Source organism: Lampris incognitus, chromosome 17 (assembly GCF_029633865.1).
Source record: "Lampris incognitus isolate fLamInc1 chromosome 17, fLamInc1.hap2, whole genome shotgun sequence".
Classification (NCBI taxonomy): domain Eukaryota; kingdom Metazoa; phylum Chordata; class Actinopteri; order Lampriformes; family Lampridae; genus Lampris; species Lampris incognitus.
In genome coordinates this window covers 17,196,068-17,213,841 of record NC_079227.1, presented here as the reverse complement: position 1 = coordinate 17,213,841, position 17,774 = coordinate 17,196,068, and the positions used below count along the sequence as shown (strand labels likewise).

The 17,774-nt window shown below is 42.5% G+C and overlaps 1 protein-coding gene across 1 annotated transcript; it reads left to right on the top strand.

Moving 5' to 3' along the window:
- Positions 1-4,308: 4,308 nt before the first annotated feature.
- On the top strand, positions 4,309-17,765 carry becn1 (beclin 1, autophagy related). Its single transcript, XM_056296851.1, has 12 exons — positions 4,309-4,421; positions 4,733-4,861; positions 5,037-5,101; positions 5,846-5,904; positions 8,564-8,654; positions 9,282-9,418; positions 9,644-9,838; positions 10,806-10,952; positions 12,287-12,436; positions 13,019-13,079; positions 13,289-13,431; positions 15,496-17,765. Exons 2-12 carry the CDS (start codon positions 4,735-4,737, stop codon positions 15,662-15,664), a joined length of 1,344 nt encoding a protein of 447 aa, XP_056152826.1. The 5' UTR covers positions 4,309-4,421; positions 4,733-4,734; the 3' UTR covers positions 15,665-17,765.
- The last annotated feature ends 9 nt before the right edge of the window (positions 17,766-17,774 follow it).

Sequence of the window (17,774 nt, the reverse complement as noted above, 5' to 3'; positions counted from 1 at the left end):
GGGAGACACCCTGGACAGACCGCCAGTCCATCACAGGGCCCTATTTCAGCAGCTCAGATATATTCTGTACTTGAAAATTCAATACCGCTCCCAGAGCTTAAATCTCCTCACTAGATTTAAGGGTTTTGGTTGGTGTTCAGTATTATTTATGTTGATAGTCAAATAGGTTCATAGTCAGCCCACAGTGAATATGTTGTGTTTCCATTCTAATCAATTGGAATAGACATTTTCATCTAAATAGTTTTGACTCAATTTGTCAGTTATGAAAACATAATGTGATATAAATATTAGACTACGCAGGTGGTACACAGCCAGTTGTATTTTCAGCAATATTTTTAAATTTTCAGTAAATTATGTAGAGTATTGCCATGTATCGCAATGTATCGTGATACAATCGTATCGTGAACCATGTATCATGATATGTATCATATCGTGAGGTCCTTGCTAATACCCAGCCCTATAATCTAGACCAGCGGTCGGGAACCTATGGCTCGCGAGCCATATATGGCTCTTCCGGTGACGGCATATGGCTCCCAGACAATTTTGAGTTGAAAAAAAATTTTTTTTCAAAAAAATCAGTTTGGAACTGATTTTAAAATACTTGTGATATTTCTTAATAATACTGTGTCATTTTAAAGTAAACAGAAATTAGTTTTGAAGATAAATTTCACGGGTCACGGGTCACCCGTGGGTCGGGTCGGGAACCAATGGCTCGCGAGCATGTCCGGGTCATTGTAAAGGTGAAGAAATCAATTTTATCAGATAGCCAACTAGTTTATCCGCTTCAACCCTCGTAACGGAAAAGATGGCGAAAAGAAAAAAAGACGATGATTACCGTGCATTCCAGGCTGCGTGGACAGAGGAATTTGCATTTGTGGAGAGAGCAGGATCTGCGGTATGTCTAATATGCAATGATAAAATTGCATCGATGAAACGGTCAAATATAAAGCGGCACTTCGATACGCACCATGCTTCATTTGCATCGAAATATCCAGCGGGGGACAGCAGGAAAAGGGCATGCGAGGAGCTACAGCGGAGAGTGCAGACGAGTCAGCAGCAACTACGTGTGTGAACCAAGCAAGGTGACGGGAATTCCGCTAGCTTTGCGGGGGCTTTGGCAATAGTAAGGAATGGAAAGTCATTCACAGATGGCGAGTATGCCAAAACATTCATGCTTGATGTGGCCAATGAACTGTTTGATGACTTCCCAAATAAAGACAAGATAATCAAACGAATAAAAGACATGCCCCTGTCAGCAAGAACTGTGCACGATCGTAGCATCATGATGGCAAATCAAGTCGAGGAAACACAAATTAAGGACATAAACGCCGGGACATACTTTTCTCTCGCGTTAGATGAGTCAACAGACGTTAGCCATCTATCTCAGTGCAGTATCATTGCCAGGTATGCTGCAGGTGACACACTGCGTGAGGAAAGCTTGGCTGTTTTGCCAATGAAAGGGACAACAAGAGGAGAGGATTTATTCATGTCTTTCATGGAGTTTGCTAAAGAAAAAAAACTACCGATGGATAAACTTATTTCTGTCTGTACTGATGGTGCACCCTGTATGTTGGGGAAGAACAAAGGATTTGTAGCGCTTCTCTGTGAACATGAAAAGAGAGCCGTCCTAAGTTTTCATTGCATCCTGCACCAGGAGGCGCTTTGCGCTCAGACGTGTGGCCAGGAGCTTGGCGAGGTGATGTCTCTGGTCATTCGAGTGGTCAACTTTATTGTTGCCCGAGCTTTAAATGATCGCCAGTTTAAAGCTCTGTTAGAAGAAGTTGGGAATCATTATCCCGGTCTGCTTTTACACAGCAACGTGCGTTGGTTGTCAAGGGGGAAGGTGCTCAGCCGTTTTGCAGCTTGCCTGAGTGAAATCCGGACTTTTCTTGAAATGAAAGGCGTCAAGCATCCTGAGCTAGACGACACTGACTGGCTCCTGCAGTTTCACTATCTCGTGGACATAACTGGCCATCTGAACCAGCTCAATGTGAAAATGCAAGGTATTGGAAATACAATCTCATCCCTTCAACAAGCAGTGTTTGCATTTGAAAGCAAGCTGGAAGTCTTTCTCAGGGACATTGAAACAGGTCGTCTTCTGCACTTTGAAAGACTGCAACAATTTAGAGATGCATGCTTAGCAAGTGACTCCACTCAACATCTGGATCTCCAGCAGCTAGCTGGCTTTACGTTCAATCTCCTGCAGTCATTCAAAGCACGTTTTGGAGAATTTCGTGCGCGCACTGGTCTTTTCAAGTTCATCACTCATCCACATGAGTGTGCAGTGGACAAAATCGACCTGACATGCATCCCCGGGGTCTCTATCGGAGACTTTGAGCTGGAAGTTGCTGACCTGAAGGCATCAGACATGTGGATGAGTAAGTTCAAGTCACTTAATGGAGAGTTGGAAAGTCTTGCGCGATAGCGAGCAGAGCTGGCGAGGGAACACAAGTGGACAGAAATTAAAAATCTTCAACCTGAAGACCAGCTGATTCTTAAAACTTGGAACGAGCTTCCTGTGACATACCACACAATGCAGCGTGTGAGTATTGCCGTATTGACCATGTTTGGCTCTACATATGCATGTGAACAGTCTTTCTCGCATATGAGGAACATTAAGACCAACCTACGCTCACGTTTAACTGATGGAAGCCTCAACGCCTGCATGAAGCTCAACCTCACCACGTATGAACCAGACTACAAGGCCATCAGCAAAACCATGCAGCACCAGAAGTCGCATTAAAAGTAAGACATATTTAATTTATTATACGTTAAAAATACTATATGGCTCTCAATGAAATATATTTAGAAATATTTGGCTTTTATGGCTCTCCCAGTCAAAAAGGTTCCCGACCCCTGATCTAGACACCCCAACTATAACTATTACACATAACCATAAGCTAAAACTAACCATAATCAACCAAAGCCAACACAAAATCCTTCACCTATAAAACACACTCTCTCCTCTGAAATAACTCGAAACCAGACCAGAAGGGATAAGTGGGCAGGAGAGCCAACAGTTAACCAACTGGTGGAGTACGCTTACTCCTTAGCGCTCTCATCTCACACAATTTAACCCCAACCCCAAAATTGAACCAAAGCCAACATGAAACCCCTCAGAACACACACTTTCCCCTTTGGAATGACTCGAGGTCAGACTGGGGAGAATAGGTAGGCAGGAGGACTAATGGTCAACCAACTAGGGGAGTACGCTACCTACAACCGTGGGACTTACCCTCCGGGTCCTCCCCTTATTCATATATATAACATAACTACAACATAACTCCAATCACACTACCTAACCTTGCAACTCAATTATAATCCAACCAAGTATAACCTTACCCACAATTTAGCCATAGTCTAGACACCCCAACTAAAACTATTACACGTAACGATAATCTAAACCTAACCAAAATTAACACAAAATCCTTCACAAAATAAAACACACTCTCCTCTAACCCTAACCGTAGCCCTAACCTAAACCCTAACCCCACACAACATGACGAGAAAGAAGGAATCAACAGTTCGATAAGAGAGCTGCCGGCAACGCACTGACCGACGCTAGCCGCTCGAGCGTATCTGTCAGAGCGCCAGTAGCATCATGTTGGCTTCTCCTGTTTCGCTGAACCTTGTCTGCTACTGTATTTCACGCTGGCCAAAAAACCCGCTAACATCCACCTTTGGTCACACATTGGCCACCAAAGGCGGATGTTAGCGGGTTTTTTGGCCAGCGTGAAAGGGGTAATATATTGTACCATACAGTGAAATCTTTTCATGTCATTACCTACCTTCCGCTCGTCAACTTCAGTTTTCCCGCAACTTGCACCTTCTTCTAGTTGTTTGAGCGATATCGGGATCTAACGCATAAAAACTCAGTACCGCCAGCTACTGTTCAGGAGTGCAGACCACTGAATTACTGCTGCTGCAAAAAATTAAAAATAAAAAAAATCCCATTTCATTCATAAAATTTGACATTCATACATTTAAGACCGACCACTTCCCGACGCTCGTTGTTATAAACATCTCAACGCCACTCAAGCAGGTGAAAGTTGTTAACACCAACTCTTGTTTATTTTACCTTCAGTTCAGCTGTCAGGTGTTTCCCATTGAGTCGCTGGTTCATTTTCAGTCTGTCACGCCGTTACCTTTTCTTAATAACTCACTCCTCGCTAATTTCTCCCGTACCTCGTAAGCTGTTGTTCAAATACACAACTCTTTCTTTTCCGTTTATTTGATTTGTACAACCAGCGAAACTGGCCGCTAAATTTTAGCTGACGTCACATCCTCCTTAAAAACAACAACAAGGAAGTCCACGGGAAGTCCCGAGGAGGGGAATGTAGAAGTCGTATCAGATGTGTCATTTATGAATTATTGTGTGCATTTGAGAGATATTTAATAGACGTTTGTCTTCATTATTTGCAGTAAGATGGGGTTTTTTTTAAAATATAATTTAATTCCAGGTCTGTCAAACTAGCGTACAAGCTAGATAGCTTGCTCGCTGTTAGCTTGTTTTAAGCGCCATCAAGTTAATGTTAGCCGAACGTTTGGATTTATCCGACCACCAGATAACCTACTCACTACGGGAACTTTAGCCTGCGTGTTTGTAACAACACTCATCTTATTAACATTTTTTCCAATTGCCAACCACACTGATTATTCTGCTGTTTTCCTGTTTATATGTGGTGCAGGAAGCCCATAGCACGCCTAAACATCTTTTGTTTTTGTGATGCAGCGATGGAGGGCTCCAAGTCCTCCAGCACCACCATGCAGGTCAGCTTTGTGTGTCAGCGATGCAGCCAGCCCCTCAAGCTGGACACGTCCTTCAACGTCCTCGACCGTGTCACCATCCAGGAACTCATTGGTATCAGTGAACGTCTGCTTGTGTTTATCAGTGTTAACAGCCGAGTTCATGCCTATACGTGGGGCAACATCCATGTTCATGCCTACTCGCAAAGGTTTCGCTTTATCAGTGCTTTTCAGCATGTGGTCAGCTGTACTTACCATTTATTTACTTTATTTTCTTTATTTCTCTTGAGCTCCGTTGGTAACAGTGACTCCCAGCAAACAAACTGACGGCAGTGATGGAGAGACTGCACCAGAGGTAGGCCTGAAACGATCCCAATGACATAATGCATCAAGTACTATCTTGTTTCCTCTCATGTTCTTTAACTTTGTTCAAGATGAAGACTGATGAAAAAACTGGCACTCCCATGGCCTGTGGAAAGGCCTATCTATTAAGACTACATAAAATAGCCTACTCTGAGCATGTCCAGTGTCTGATTGATAAGAAATCAATTTGACTGTTGTACATGTATTCTGTAGTTGGCAGAATACCAAGGCAGTTGACTGCAACTTTCTTGAACTTTGGATGGGAGCTTGAAGTTACATTAGAAAATCAAGTGTCCGTTGATATGTGATTTTGAACATATAAGGGAAGGTGGTAGTCTGAAAAACATTAAGGTCTATGCCACTGATCTGAGAAGACTAAATAGACAGGAGTAATGGCATGGTTATTATTTCAAATCAACATTTTACAATATGGGCACTGACCGAGAGTCATTGCTTACCATTTAACCCATATTTATTAAAGGACTAATATAAAAGGCATAGGCGTACTCATTATTTCTCTGTTTGCCATTTGTTTCTGTCTGTGCTTCCCTAATAAAATGTTTGAATTTGTAATTGTACAAACTGTCACTCTAACATTTTATATTACGTTAATATCTTATCATACACATAAGAGAGTTGATGTGTACTGCAGACATTTGTCCCTACTGTAGGTGAAAATGTTTTTTGACAACAAACATAAGTAAGCCTTTGAACTTAATTTTTATTTTGCTCCAAGGAGACCTTCATGGAAACTAAGCACGATGGTGTGTCAAGAAAATACATCCCGCCTGCACGGTGTGTAGTGAAGATTAATTTATTCAGAAAAGACCTTGGAAAAAATAGATCCAATACATGACTTTTCCTGTCTTAATAGATTTTAAGCCTTTTTAAGATCCAGTTACATGAAAAATAAAATTTTCTCAATGCATATATTAATGATAAACATTAGGGATGTCCTGATGCGATCCATGGCATCGGTATTAGGCCAATACTGGCCCAGAACACTGGATCGGATGTCGAAGGGGAGAAAAAAAATTATGATCTGATACCTATCCGATACAAACCATGGGGAAATCTAGCTTAAACCATTGCTTAAATGCTTGTATATTAGCACTTCCTGTGCTGTGTGACATCCGGTTAAGTGGCGCAGCCTGTCAAGTGATAACAGTAGTAGCCTTATGATGGTTAGTTAGTCTCAAAACCCATGCACATAAAAAACAGGCACGTGATACGAATACACAGAATAGTGTCTGCAAGCGGAAAGGCATCCTCGTGAGGGATCATTTCTGCTCTGTGTGCACAGATGCGGTCCCACGAGCATGGAGCTGTGACAAGCGCGCGTTCGACCCTCCCTATGCGCTTGCAGCTGCTCAACACTCGCTCACTCGTCAAGTTGACTTTTGAAAATTTGGAGGCGGGGATGGAATAGACAGTGGCTGGTTGATGTCTCCGCTCTTTTTATTGGTCAGCTTTGAGTACTGACCATGACTTTTGATTGGCTGTTTGGTTTGATCGCTGATACAGTCAACAACAGGCAGTTGCCTGAGTGAACAGCCATTTTCATGGGGTCATTTTGGCTCAAGTAATACTTACACTAAGTTAACGTCTTTCAGAGATCCCATTTTAATATTGTTTGAAGGTATTAATACTTACGGGCGGCACGATGGTGCAGTAGTTGGCGCGGTCGCCTCACAGTAGGGAGGGTCCTGAGTTCGAACCCTGGGGTAGTCCAACCTTGTGGGTTATCCCAGGTCGTCCTCTGTGTGGCATTTTCATGTTCTCGTGTCTGCATGGGTTTCCACAGTCCAAAGACATATAGGTCAGGTGAATCGGCCAAACTGAATTGTCCCTAGGTGTGACTGTATCAGCCCTGTGCTGGACTGGCGGCCTGTCCAGGATGTCTCCCTGCCTACCGCCCAATGACTGCTGGGATAGGCTCCAGCATACTGTGACCCCAATTGGGATAAGTGGCTTGGGTAATGGATGGATGGATGGTATTGATTTTGTTTACTTTTGTTGGTCTTTCATTGAATAAAGGGTCGCAGTCCACAACCAACTGTTATTGTGGACTATATACTGGGGAAGTACTTCTCCATTTGAGTGAGATGTTTGTAGGTGACTAAATTGCCATCATGAGCAAAGTGCTTCCATATATGCGGCATGGTGGTCCAGTGGATAGCCCTGTTGCCTCACAGCAAGAAGGTCCTGGGTTCGAACCCCAGGCCGTCCCAGGTCCTTTATGTGTGGAGTTTGCATGTTCTCCCCATGTCTGTGTAGGTTTCCTCCGGCTGCTCCGGTTTCCTCCCACCATCAAAAAACATGCATGTTAGGGTTAATACTTCTGTCTGTGCCCCTGACCAAGGCAATGGAAAGAAGAACTGGGGTTGGTCCCCGGGCGCTGCAGCTGCCCACTACTCCTATACAATAGGATGGGTTAAATGCAAAGAACAAATTCATTGTAAGAATACAATGTCAAATAAAGTGGCTTTAATTAATTTCTTTCATATATTGTTTATTATTATTATCCATCCATTAGCTGAACCGCTTATCCTGGTCTCAGGGTTGTGGGGATGCTGGAGTCTGTCTAAGCAGTCATTGGGTGGCAGGTGGGGAGACACCCTGGACAAGCCGCCAGGCCATCACACTATTATTATTTTCATTATTATTATTTGTTCAAGACAGCGACAGGCATGGGCGTAAGTCCATGAATATTGGGATGGCTTCCAGCACTTTACCTGTGCCCCCGTCCATAGGGTTAGTGGTTGTGTCAGGAAGGGCATCCGACGTAAAATTTTACCAAGTCAGTATGCAGATTGACAAGACCATACTGGATCATTCGAGGCTCCATACAGGATTGGCTGAGGCCCGGGTTAACAACGGCCGCCATTGGTGCTGTGCCCTCACAGGGTACCGGTAAAAACTGTAAAATCCACTGTGGTGACAACTGAGAAACTGGGAACAAGCTGAAAGAAGAAGAAAATTAATTGTCCAAGAGTAAAACAAAATATTGGATTCATATCGGTATCGGCAGTTAGCCAAAGCTGTAGTATCAGTATCGGAGGTGGAAAAAGTGGTATCGGGACATCTCTAATAAACGTGCATTTTTTATTGAAAGTGAATTTAAAAATGCTAATTATGATGTTGTGGCTGGATCGGTGGTGGACCAGCCATCCCAAATTAATCTAATTTGCTTGGGACTGATTAAATCACATCTCCACCTCCATGAAGATGCAGCTGTATATTAGTTGAATATGCTTGCTTTAAGTAACAAAAACTTTGCAAAATGCTGGCCACAGAATAATTTCAGTGACAACTGAGAAGTAAGAAAATTGTGGATGTTTGCTATCTTTTGTCATGAGGTCACATATACTGGATTTTAACAAAAATACACAAGTTTAAGTCATTCACAGAGGCTCTAACCTGACAGAGCTGCTGAAATGCTCTTTTCTGATAGGATGATGTCCACAGAGAGCGCCAACAGCTTTACTCTGATAGGGGAAGCATCAGATGGTGGCACAATGGAAAATCTGAGCAGGAGGCTGAAGGTAGGGTATGGTCTTTGACACAGCTGAGCACCCGGTGATCAGTTTTATTTAAGATGATGCTATATTTGAACTTCCAGTTTATATTCATGATTGATTATTTCAGTTATTTTTGACTCTTTAGTACTAGTGTGTTGGGATGGGACCCTAACCAGTTTTCTCAATATGTTTTGATAAAATTCCTAATGGTTATACCGTGTCAAATTTTCTTTTTCTTTTTTTTGTTGTTGCTTTTTAAAACAGTGCTTCCAGGCAGTATATTAAAATGTTGATTGTCAGTTTTGGATACTTATGCTCTGTTTGTTCGTTACTAAGAAAGAGAGAGGACATTATTTCTGATTGGTGTCCTTGCCCACACTTTACTATATGTACCTTGTAAAGCAGTTGTGTTATTGTAATTTTTTTCCGTGTGCTGTTTTATCTGCATTATTGCACTGTTCTGACTTTGTTTGCTGCTGCAAACTTCAGTTTCCCCTCTAGAGTAACTCAGATTACTACACTTTATTTTAGTAAGGTCAATGCAGCCTTACATACAGTAAGTAAGCTGCACTTTAAAAAGGCGTGGGTGCTAAAGATGTGATGTGTGACCATACCAGGTGACTTAAACTTCCATCATCCTGTCTTTCCCAGGTGACCAGTGACCTTTTTGACATCATGTCTGGTCAGACGGATGTTGATCACCCGCTGTGTGAGGAATGCACCGACACCTTGCTGGACCACCTGGACACACAGCTTAACATCACTGAGAATGAATGCCAGAATTACAAGTGAGATTACTGCACATAAGAAGTCTCACAGCCCATTTTTACATTTTCTAGGGTTTCAGTCAAAGAAAACCACAAGTGAGGTGAAATGCTGTTGGTGCCCATTGCCACTAACCTGGCCACTGCCTGGTAGGGGAGCATTTGCTTTCTTTTGGTGTGTCAATGTATATAACCATAATGCAATGCAATTGTGTCTGTTGCATGTGTGCATGCATGTCCTCCTCTTAGGCAATGTTTGGAGCTGCTGTCCCACCTGCAGGTGGAGGAAGAGGAGACCCTACTGGCGGAGTTGCATCATCTGAAGGAAGAGGAGGAGGGCCTAGTCCAGGAACTGGAGAAGGTGGAGGAGCAGAGGGCTGCTGTGGCCCAGGATCTGGCACAAGGCAGGAGCCACTCCCAGCAGCTAAATGTGGAGGAGCTCCAGTGAGTAGGACTGAGGAGAGTGGGTGGATGGAGGAAGGGATGTTAGGAATGATGGGGATTATATCGTGATTGTAAATGAGTGGAAACTGTTAATATACTGAATGATGATGAAGCTCTTAATGCTTCCGCTACTCTTCAGGAACTGTGTGTGTCTTTGTATGCTTTTCTTTTTATTAGGGGTATCCCAGTTCAAATTTTGAGATCAGTATCAGAGCCGATCAAGGCTCCTTTTAATTGATTGATGTCAGATATATTAAGTCCGATAAAATTCCAATCCTTGTTAATTTTACCACCTTGCACTCGAGCTACACCACTTGTCATAAATGGTAAATGGACTACATTTATATGTGCTTTTCTGGTCTACCGACCACTCACAGCGCTTTTACAAAGAATGCCTCACGTTCACCCATTCACACATTCATACGCTGATGGCAGAGGCTGCCATGCAAGGTGCCAACCTGCTCATCAGGAGCAGTTAGGGGTTCAGTGTCTTGTTCAAGGACACTTCAACACACCCTCTGGAGGAGCTGGAGATCAAACCATCGACCTTCCCATTACTTGACATCCCGCTCTACTTCCTGAGCCATGCCAACCAAGTTGAGGGCATTTATGACAGATGTTATAAATGCCCCATTGTCTTCTGTTAAGGTGTAAACTGACATGATCCACAAACTGCAGCAGTGAGGCACATGTTGTAAAAACTCAACAAGAACAAGCAGCTTAATTGTCAGCAGTGTGGAACTTCTTTGAATTCAGGAATGAGAGCAGCTCAACAGGCACTTAGTCTGCAATGTCGATGTTTCAAGAGGTAGCAACCAAGCTACTTTCAATACAACTAATAAGTTACTTAAAAAGAAATCATTCAAAGGAATACAATTGAGTTCACATTTCTCTTTGTGTATATGTGTGTGTCTGGCTGTGTGTATGTTTGTGTGCATACCCGTGTGTGCATATTTGTGTTTTTCAGGTACCAGAAGGAATACAGTGAGTTTAAGCGGCAGCAGCTAGAGCTGGATGATGAGCTGAAGAGCATTGACAATCAGATGCGCTACTGTCAGCTCCAGCTCGACCGCCTCAAGAAGACCAATGTCTTTAACGCCACTTTCCACATCTGGTAACACACAAACACAACATATAGCACAAAGAAAACTAAATAGAGAGACATGTTTTGTTTGGGGGTTTTTTGTGCAGAATGTCAATTGCTCCAGTAATGTCAGCTAAAATGAAACCAGACTCAGCTCACCATCTTGCCTGTGCTTTTTAGATCCTGTGTACGTGAAGGCATTCCCTGTTCATTATATTGGTCACGTATTGTCGATCTCATTAGCTAAGCAGTCATATCTTTGCAGTCACCTGATATGGTGCAACAAAACACATTACTAGAATGCTCAAATAAGTTGGGAAAACTGAATCAATGGCTTGTACCCTGAACGGCGTAAGGTTCAGAGGTCAGTGGGATGCAGTCCTCTACAAAGGTGTCACGGAAAGTTGAAGTAGGTCATCTGGACACAGCGTTTATTGAGAGAAACGTTTCATCACTCTCCTATCGACCTTGTCAGTCTCAGCTGACTGCAGGTGTCCCCACCCTTATAAACAATACTGTGGCATAACGACTGAAAACAACCATCGGTTTCATATGCAAATTGCCGTGACCATTAATTAGTTACAATGCAATGTGTAATATTCACTGAGGATTGGGTAATAGTTGCAATCATAGCATTTTAAGATGGCGACAGATGTACTCGTAGCCCCCCCCAATCCTCGGTTCTGGGATGGTTGTCCCCTCTTCACATAGATGACCTTTGACTCCCTGTTCAAACCAGCGTTCCTCCCTATCGAGGATGTGCACATCCTCATCCTTGAAAGAGTGGCCACTGGCCTGTAGATGGGTGTAGACTGCGGAGTCCTGGCCTGACGTGGTAGCTCGTCAGTGTTGTGCCAGCATCTGTTTGGCTTCCCTGATGTACAATTCATGGCAATCCTCATGGCACTTAACAGCGTACACTATATTGCTCTGTGCTAGGGGACCTGATCCTTGGGGTGGACCAATTTCTGGCACAGCGGGTTTTGGAGTGCATCTGTCACCATCTTACAATGTTGTGATTACATCTATTCCCCAATCCTCTGTGAATATTACACAATATCATTGTAACTCTATCAACGAAGGTTGAATCAGTTCATTTTAACTCTAGTTAATGGTCACTGCAGTTTGCATATGAAACGGAGCATTGTTTTCGGTCGTTATTTCACTGTATTGTTTATAAGGGTGGGGATACCTGCAGTCATTTGAGACTGAAGAGGTCACTTAGATGAGTGATGAAACGTTTCTCTCAATAAACGTTGTGTCCAGATGAACTGATTAAACTTTCTGTGAGTTCCTTACCTGGATTATTGAGCACACATAAAGACATCTTACAAGGGTGTGTTTCTACCTCTACTGTCCACCAGGCACAGCGGTCAGTTTGGTACCATCAACAACTTCCGTCTGGGTCGGCTCCCTAGCGTCCCTGTCGAATGGAATGAGATCAACGCCGCCTGGGGGCAGACGGTGCTGCTGCTGCACGCCCTGGCCAACAAGATGGGCCTGCGTTTCCAAAGGTGCACACCACACATGGCTTCATGACCTCATCATGTGTTCATGTTTTTGAAACTGTAATTAATCACAAGGGCTTGCTTCTTTGTTTACTTATTTAATTAGTTGGCTGTTATTAAAGTTGAATCCATTCTCATGAAAGTGGGATCATTTTGTTATGTTTCCCTCAACATTTAATAGCTCAGTGACTGCTAACAGCAAATGGAAGATAAGCATCCTGTGTGTATAGTATGAATACATTACACGGTCACTCGTTTCACTTTCTCACTCTTTTACCCTCTCACACTCGTGAGGGATATTTTAATCATTCTCATTGTTATATTAGGGATCCTATTAAACATGTAGTTTATGTTATTTAGAACTGATTTAGTTATTCAGTATAGTTGTATCTTAGCTGGTACTCATGGTATTCTATATATATATTTTTTATATATATATATTTTTAAGAACACCTTTTTTATCTTACTTGCATAAATTATTAACTTCTTGTACTCTTTTTTTTTGTAATTCTTAAGTGATTTATCATCATTCACATAAACCTAAAAACTAATACCTTAAATAAACGATAACTCATCACTTCCCTGCAGATACCGGCTAGTACCATATGGAAATCACTCTTACTTGGAGTCACTCACTGACAAGTCCAAGGTGAGGGATATCTAAATAAAGCAGTCCCTGCTTCATTTATTTGTGGAATCATGTAATGAATGACTGCTGGGCTAGGCTCCAGCATCCCGTGACCCGAATTCGGATAAGCGGATTGGATAATGGATGGATGGATGTAATGAATGAGTTAGTCACTCACTCACTTGCTGCCTCTCTCCTGCTCATGCCCAAATTATTTCCCATTTGTACAGGAGCTGCCACTCTACTGCTCAGGTGGCCTGCGGTTTTTCTGGGACAATAAGTTTGACCATGCTATGGTGGCCTTTCTGGACTGTGTTCAGCAGTTCAAAGAAGAAGTGGAGAAGGGAGACACAGGATTCTGCCTGCCGTACAGGTCAGTTATCTGGCAACCAGAATGGCTTTACACTTTAACTTTCACACTTTCTGTCCAAGTGTCTAAATGCTTTTTTTCCACCCACGTGTGTACTTTAGATAGCTTTGCAACCATTCATGATACAACTATTTTAAAAAAAAAAAAATTTTCAAAACCTATTAACTAGTGGAAAAAAATGCTCACCAGGTAAGTGGGGGCAATAAAACATTACCTGGACCTGTCTAGACCTTTTGTTTAGCGCTGATATACAAACTTGTTTGAATTTACTATTAAGGAAATCAGGTTATTTTAAACACCATTTTGAACATTTGATGGTTAAGAGAGGTGGCTAGTAAGGAACAGTGTGTCTGTAGCCTCATTGACAGGGGGTGAGGAGAAGTCAGTCAGAAGAAGTCAGGAGTGAGGAGGCATAGTAGCCAAGACCTCGTTGAAAAATTGAGTCGGTGTGAGGGACCGGATATTGCGATGGAAGGAGACCAATTGTGGAGGAACGTGAGGATGTTCCAGTATGGTGATCGTGAATTGAATAAAGAATTGGTCAGACAGATGTAGGGAAGTGACAGTCAGATTTGCTGTGGAGCCGTTCCGAGTCAAAATCAGATCAAGAGTATTGCCCGCTTTGTGTGTGGGAGGAGTGGGGACCTGTTTGAGGTCAAATGAGGACCAAAGTGACAGGAAGTCATCTGCTTGGGTTTTGTCAGTATGGATATTTACATCTCCCATGACAGTCAGTGGTGTGTCCTCATCTGGAATGACCGATAGTAACATGTCTAGTTCAACTACAAAGTTCCCCAGTTGACACCCTGGTGGGCGGTATACGACAGCTACAAACAGCTTAATTGGAGCTGTAACCCTGATTGCATGGTATTCAAAGGAAGAGTTGCTGCTTAGCAGAGAAAGCTTAGTGAATTTCAAATTTGGAAATGAGGAGCCCTGTACTGCGTCCACGCCCAACAGAACAGATCGTGCATGAAAGTGGAGTCAAAAGAGAGTGCGGCTGGTGTGGCATTGTTTTCTGAATGGATCCAGGTTTCGGTCAGAGCTAGTATCTGAATGTCTTGACAGATTAGCAAGTACTTGGATAAAATCTGTTTTGTTTACAGCCAATTGGCAAGTCCATAGGCCAAGAGTAAAGGAGGAGTGAGTAGAGGAGGCTTTTCTGATAGAGGTTCTCAGGGTTGCATTGTCTGTGACAGATGCGATTTTTTTTTTTTCCCCGAAAGTCTTGGATGACAGGGATGTCTTTGTAGCACATGTGAATAGATAGTAGAAAAGGACTAACAAGTTGGTGTCCTTGTTCTGGACTTGCACAGGTAGACTTACAGGTCTTTACCCAATGAGGGCTGACACACAGCTTGTGTATTCAAGTACCAGGCAGTATCAATGCTGATCCCACCTCTTTCAAGTTTTCACAGCAAGGCAACAACAGAGGGTGTGACCGGCATCAGCTGACCCACCTATTGAAGCTCAGAGAGTGAAATCAGGAAGTGCTTTGTTCCAACAAAGCCTGACAACAGATTCAATCCCAATCAAACTCAAAAACAAAGTTTCAAGAAGTCTTACCAACCAACTGCTATCTCCTATGTTTATAGATCAGTGCTTGTTCTCTCTCTCACCTTTTGTGCCTAGGTCCAAGCAACTGATTGCTGGCAAACAATGCAATTTCTCCCCTTAGGCTCGAATGTATTTTGACTATCTTGACAGTCTTGAACTTGAATGTATGTTGCTTAAAAGTCACAAGTGAGTTGATTAAATGTTATTTTTTCATCGCCAATCGTTTCAGACCTTAAATAAAAATCAGATGTGGACCTTTAAGTAAGAAATTTGAGAAACCTTGACCCATCTTGTGGTCAGTGGTGTTCAATTCCAGTCCTCGGGACTCAGAGTACTGCTGCTTATATATTCTGCATGGAATACCTGGAATAGAAAACCAGCAGTATGGTGGGTTGTGTGGATTGGTGTTGAGAACCACTTCTATAGATAATCTTCATGCTAATCAGACCATTCACTTATCCTTGTATCAAGCTTATGTGACAGCTCTCAACTGGTGTTTTGTCCCCTTAGGATGGACGTGGAGAAGGGGAAGATTGAGGACACTGGTGGCAGTGGTGGTTCCTACTCCATCAAGACCCAGTTCAACTCTGAGGAGCAGTGGACCAAGGCCCTGAAGTTCATGCTGACCAACCTCAAATGGGGCCTTGCCTGGGTCTCCTCACAGTTCTACAGCCGATAGTCCTACCAGAGGATGCCTTGGAATATAAGCTATAGGTTAACTCTCCTGTAGTTAAATCCCCTTTGAAATCTGGACCTTGTGTTTTTATTTTTCTTTGGATCCCTAGTCCATGGAGTGTGGATAGGTTTGTCACACATTTTTCTCAAGCCTAAGACTCCTCTTTTAGATGTGGGAGCAGAAAGTTTGAAGAATGTCTGGACTTTATTCAAGGCAGTATCTAAATTGATAAGTTAAACGTGTGGCTAGATTTCAGCCATCTTGAATTCAAGCTGTGCAACGTGTTACGCACAGATTTTTGATATGTTCAGAAAAGTTCAAAAAAGGGGATGACTTGAGCACAGGTACTATGCTGCCAAGTGCAGATCTAGAAGTGGATTCAAAATTGAGGAACGTTTAAAACAGATTTATGAAGTGACAAAGAGCCAGGAAAAGGCTTTAGTTAAAATCTCACCATCTTCTCTGGAAGCATGTAAGATGTGACGACTACAAATATACATCTGGTTTTGTTTGCTTTTGTAACTGTTTGCCTCAATCCTTTTTTCTGTTCCTGTTTTATCTCTGGTGCTGAGCAGCTAACAAAGCAAAATTCTTTTTCATGTTAACTGAGTGAGCAGTTTCAGTTACCCCCCAATCACACATATATACTGTAGAAAAGACTTATTGGTACACTGGTTTTGTTGAGTGCCAATAGAATACAGATTGTCATCTCAACAAAACACTACACCAGCTGGGTTGGTTTCCCGAAATAGTTATTTCCTCGTTGGTTAAAGGTGTGAGAATTGGTGAAATATGCTTTTGTGGTATTTGGCTGAATGTGAAGCTTGCCCTCTTGGCACTCTGACACATGGTTTGAAATCACTGTACAAGGGGTCCTTATGAAGTGCACACCCTTATCACTGTGTAATTCCCCGGTTCTTCCTACAATGAGAAAATTGTGCCGATTACTTGGTGAATGTAATGAGTTGATTTTATGATGTAAGCTATTTGAGTATAGACTCATAACTGAGGTTACCAAAGGATGGAGTGGCATTGTTTAGTATTCCAAGAGTATGTCCATGTACTTCAACAGCCTTGGTTACAATTCCCATTTGTTGTGGTATCATAAGCTTGTTTGATATAAATTGCATGATTTGCAATAATTGTCTTATTCAATGACATGTATATTGAGCCTAAGAAAGCAAACCACAAAATTAACCAAATGTTGGTTTTAATGATGTCTTATTCAGTTCTGTTGAGGCTCTTACCCCTCCTCACAACTCATTCGTCAAACCCCCTTGTAAAGTTAACAAAAGCATTAAAAGGGGGAGAAATCTCATGACAAAATATGGACTGAACTGTTGAGAAGTCAACTTCCAGTTATCAAAAAAAAAATTAATCTAAGTCAAAACAAGGCAATCTTTGTAGAACTGCCCCTCTTTTGTATAAAAGTCTATTCTGAATTTCTAATGGTGCCATATCAACAAGGCAAGCTTTGAACTTTGGTCATCACCCTTCCCCATCTGTATGAGCCCCATTTTACAACTCGGAGGGGGAAACATCTTCAAAAATTAATCATTCCACTACTGAGAAAAATAGTCGACAGATGATATATTTCAAGCAATATGGGATGAAAATTCAGCAATGCATATTTCTCATAAAATGTCCACAGAATGGAGGCAGTTGATCTCCTATAAATGGCACAACCCTTAGCCTGTCAGTTGTACAACATCAGAAAGCTGATTTTTCTACACATTTTGTATAACATATTCCTCAACATGAGCAAATGTGCTTGTGGGTGGGTGGGGGGGTCCGTTTTTTGTGGAGTCTGAATTTGTGTTAGTGCATGCTTATGGTCAAATCTTTGGGTTCTACTGAGCCCTCAGCCAAAGACTGGCTTTTCATAAGTAGACCACATAGGGATTGGGCACATACACCATCTCTCCCCCATAGCGTCCCATCAGTTTGGCTCCATCTGTGTGGCCCTGTTACCCCTTTTCAGCTCCACTCAAAATCCCACCATGCTTCCTCCTATCCTCAGCTGAAAGAGCCAAGGGGGCGCTTCATCCCAGTGTGCAACAGCTCTGTCCCCACTGGTGGCTCCTTCTCAGGTCTCCTCTTTGGACTTACTGCT

What these genes read in the sequence shown, in the direction of transcription:
- becn1 (XM_056296851.1), top strand. Translation starts at nt 4,735, where the DNA reads ATGGAGGGCTCCAAGTCCTCCAGCACCACCATGCAGGTCAGCTTTGTG. An exon ending in CTAAATGTGGAGGAGCTCCA is followed by an intron (nt 9,839 to 10,805) that starts GTGAGTAGGACT and finishes TGTGTTTTTCAG; the next exon opens with GTACCAGAAGGAATACAGTG. An exon ending in CACTCACTGACAAGTCCAAG is followed by an intron (nt 13,080 to 13,288) that starts GTGAGGGATATC and finishes CCATTTGTACAG; the next exon opens with GAGCTGCCACTCTACTGCTC.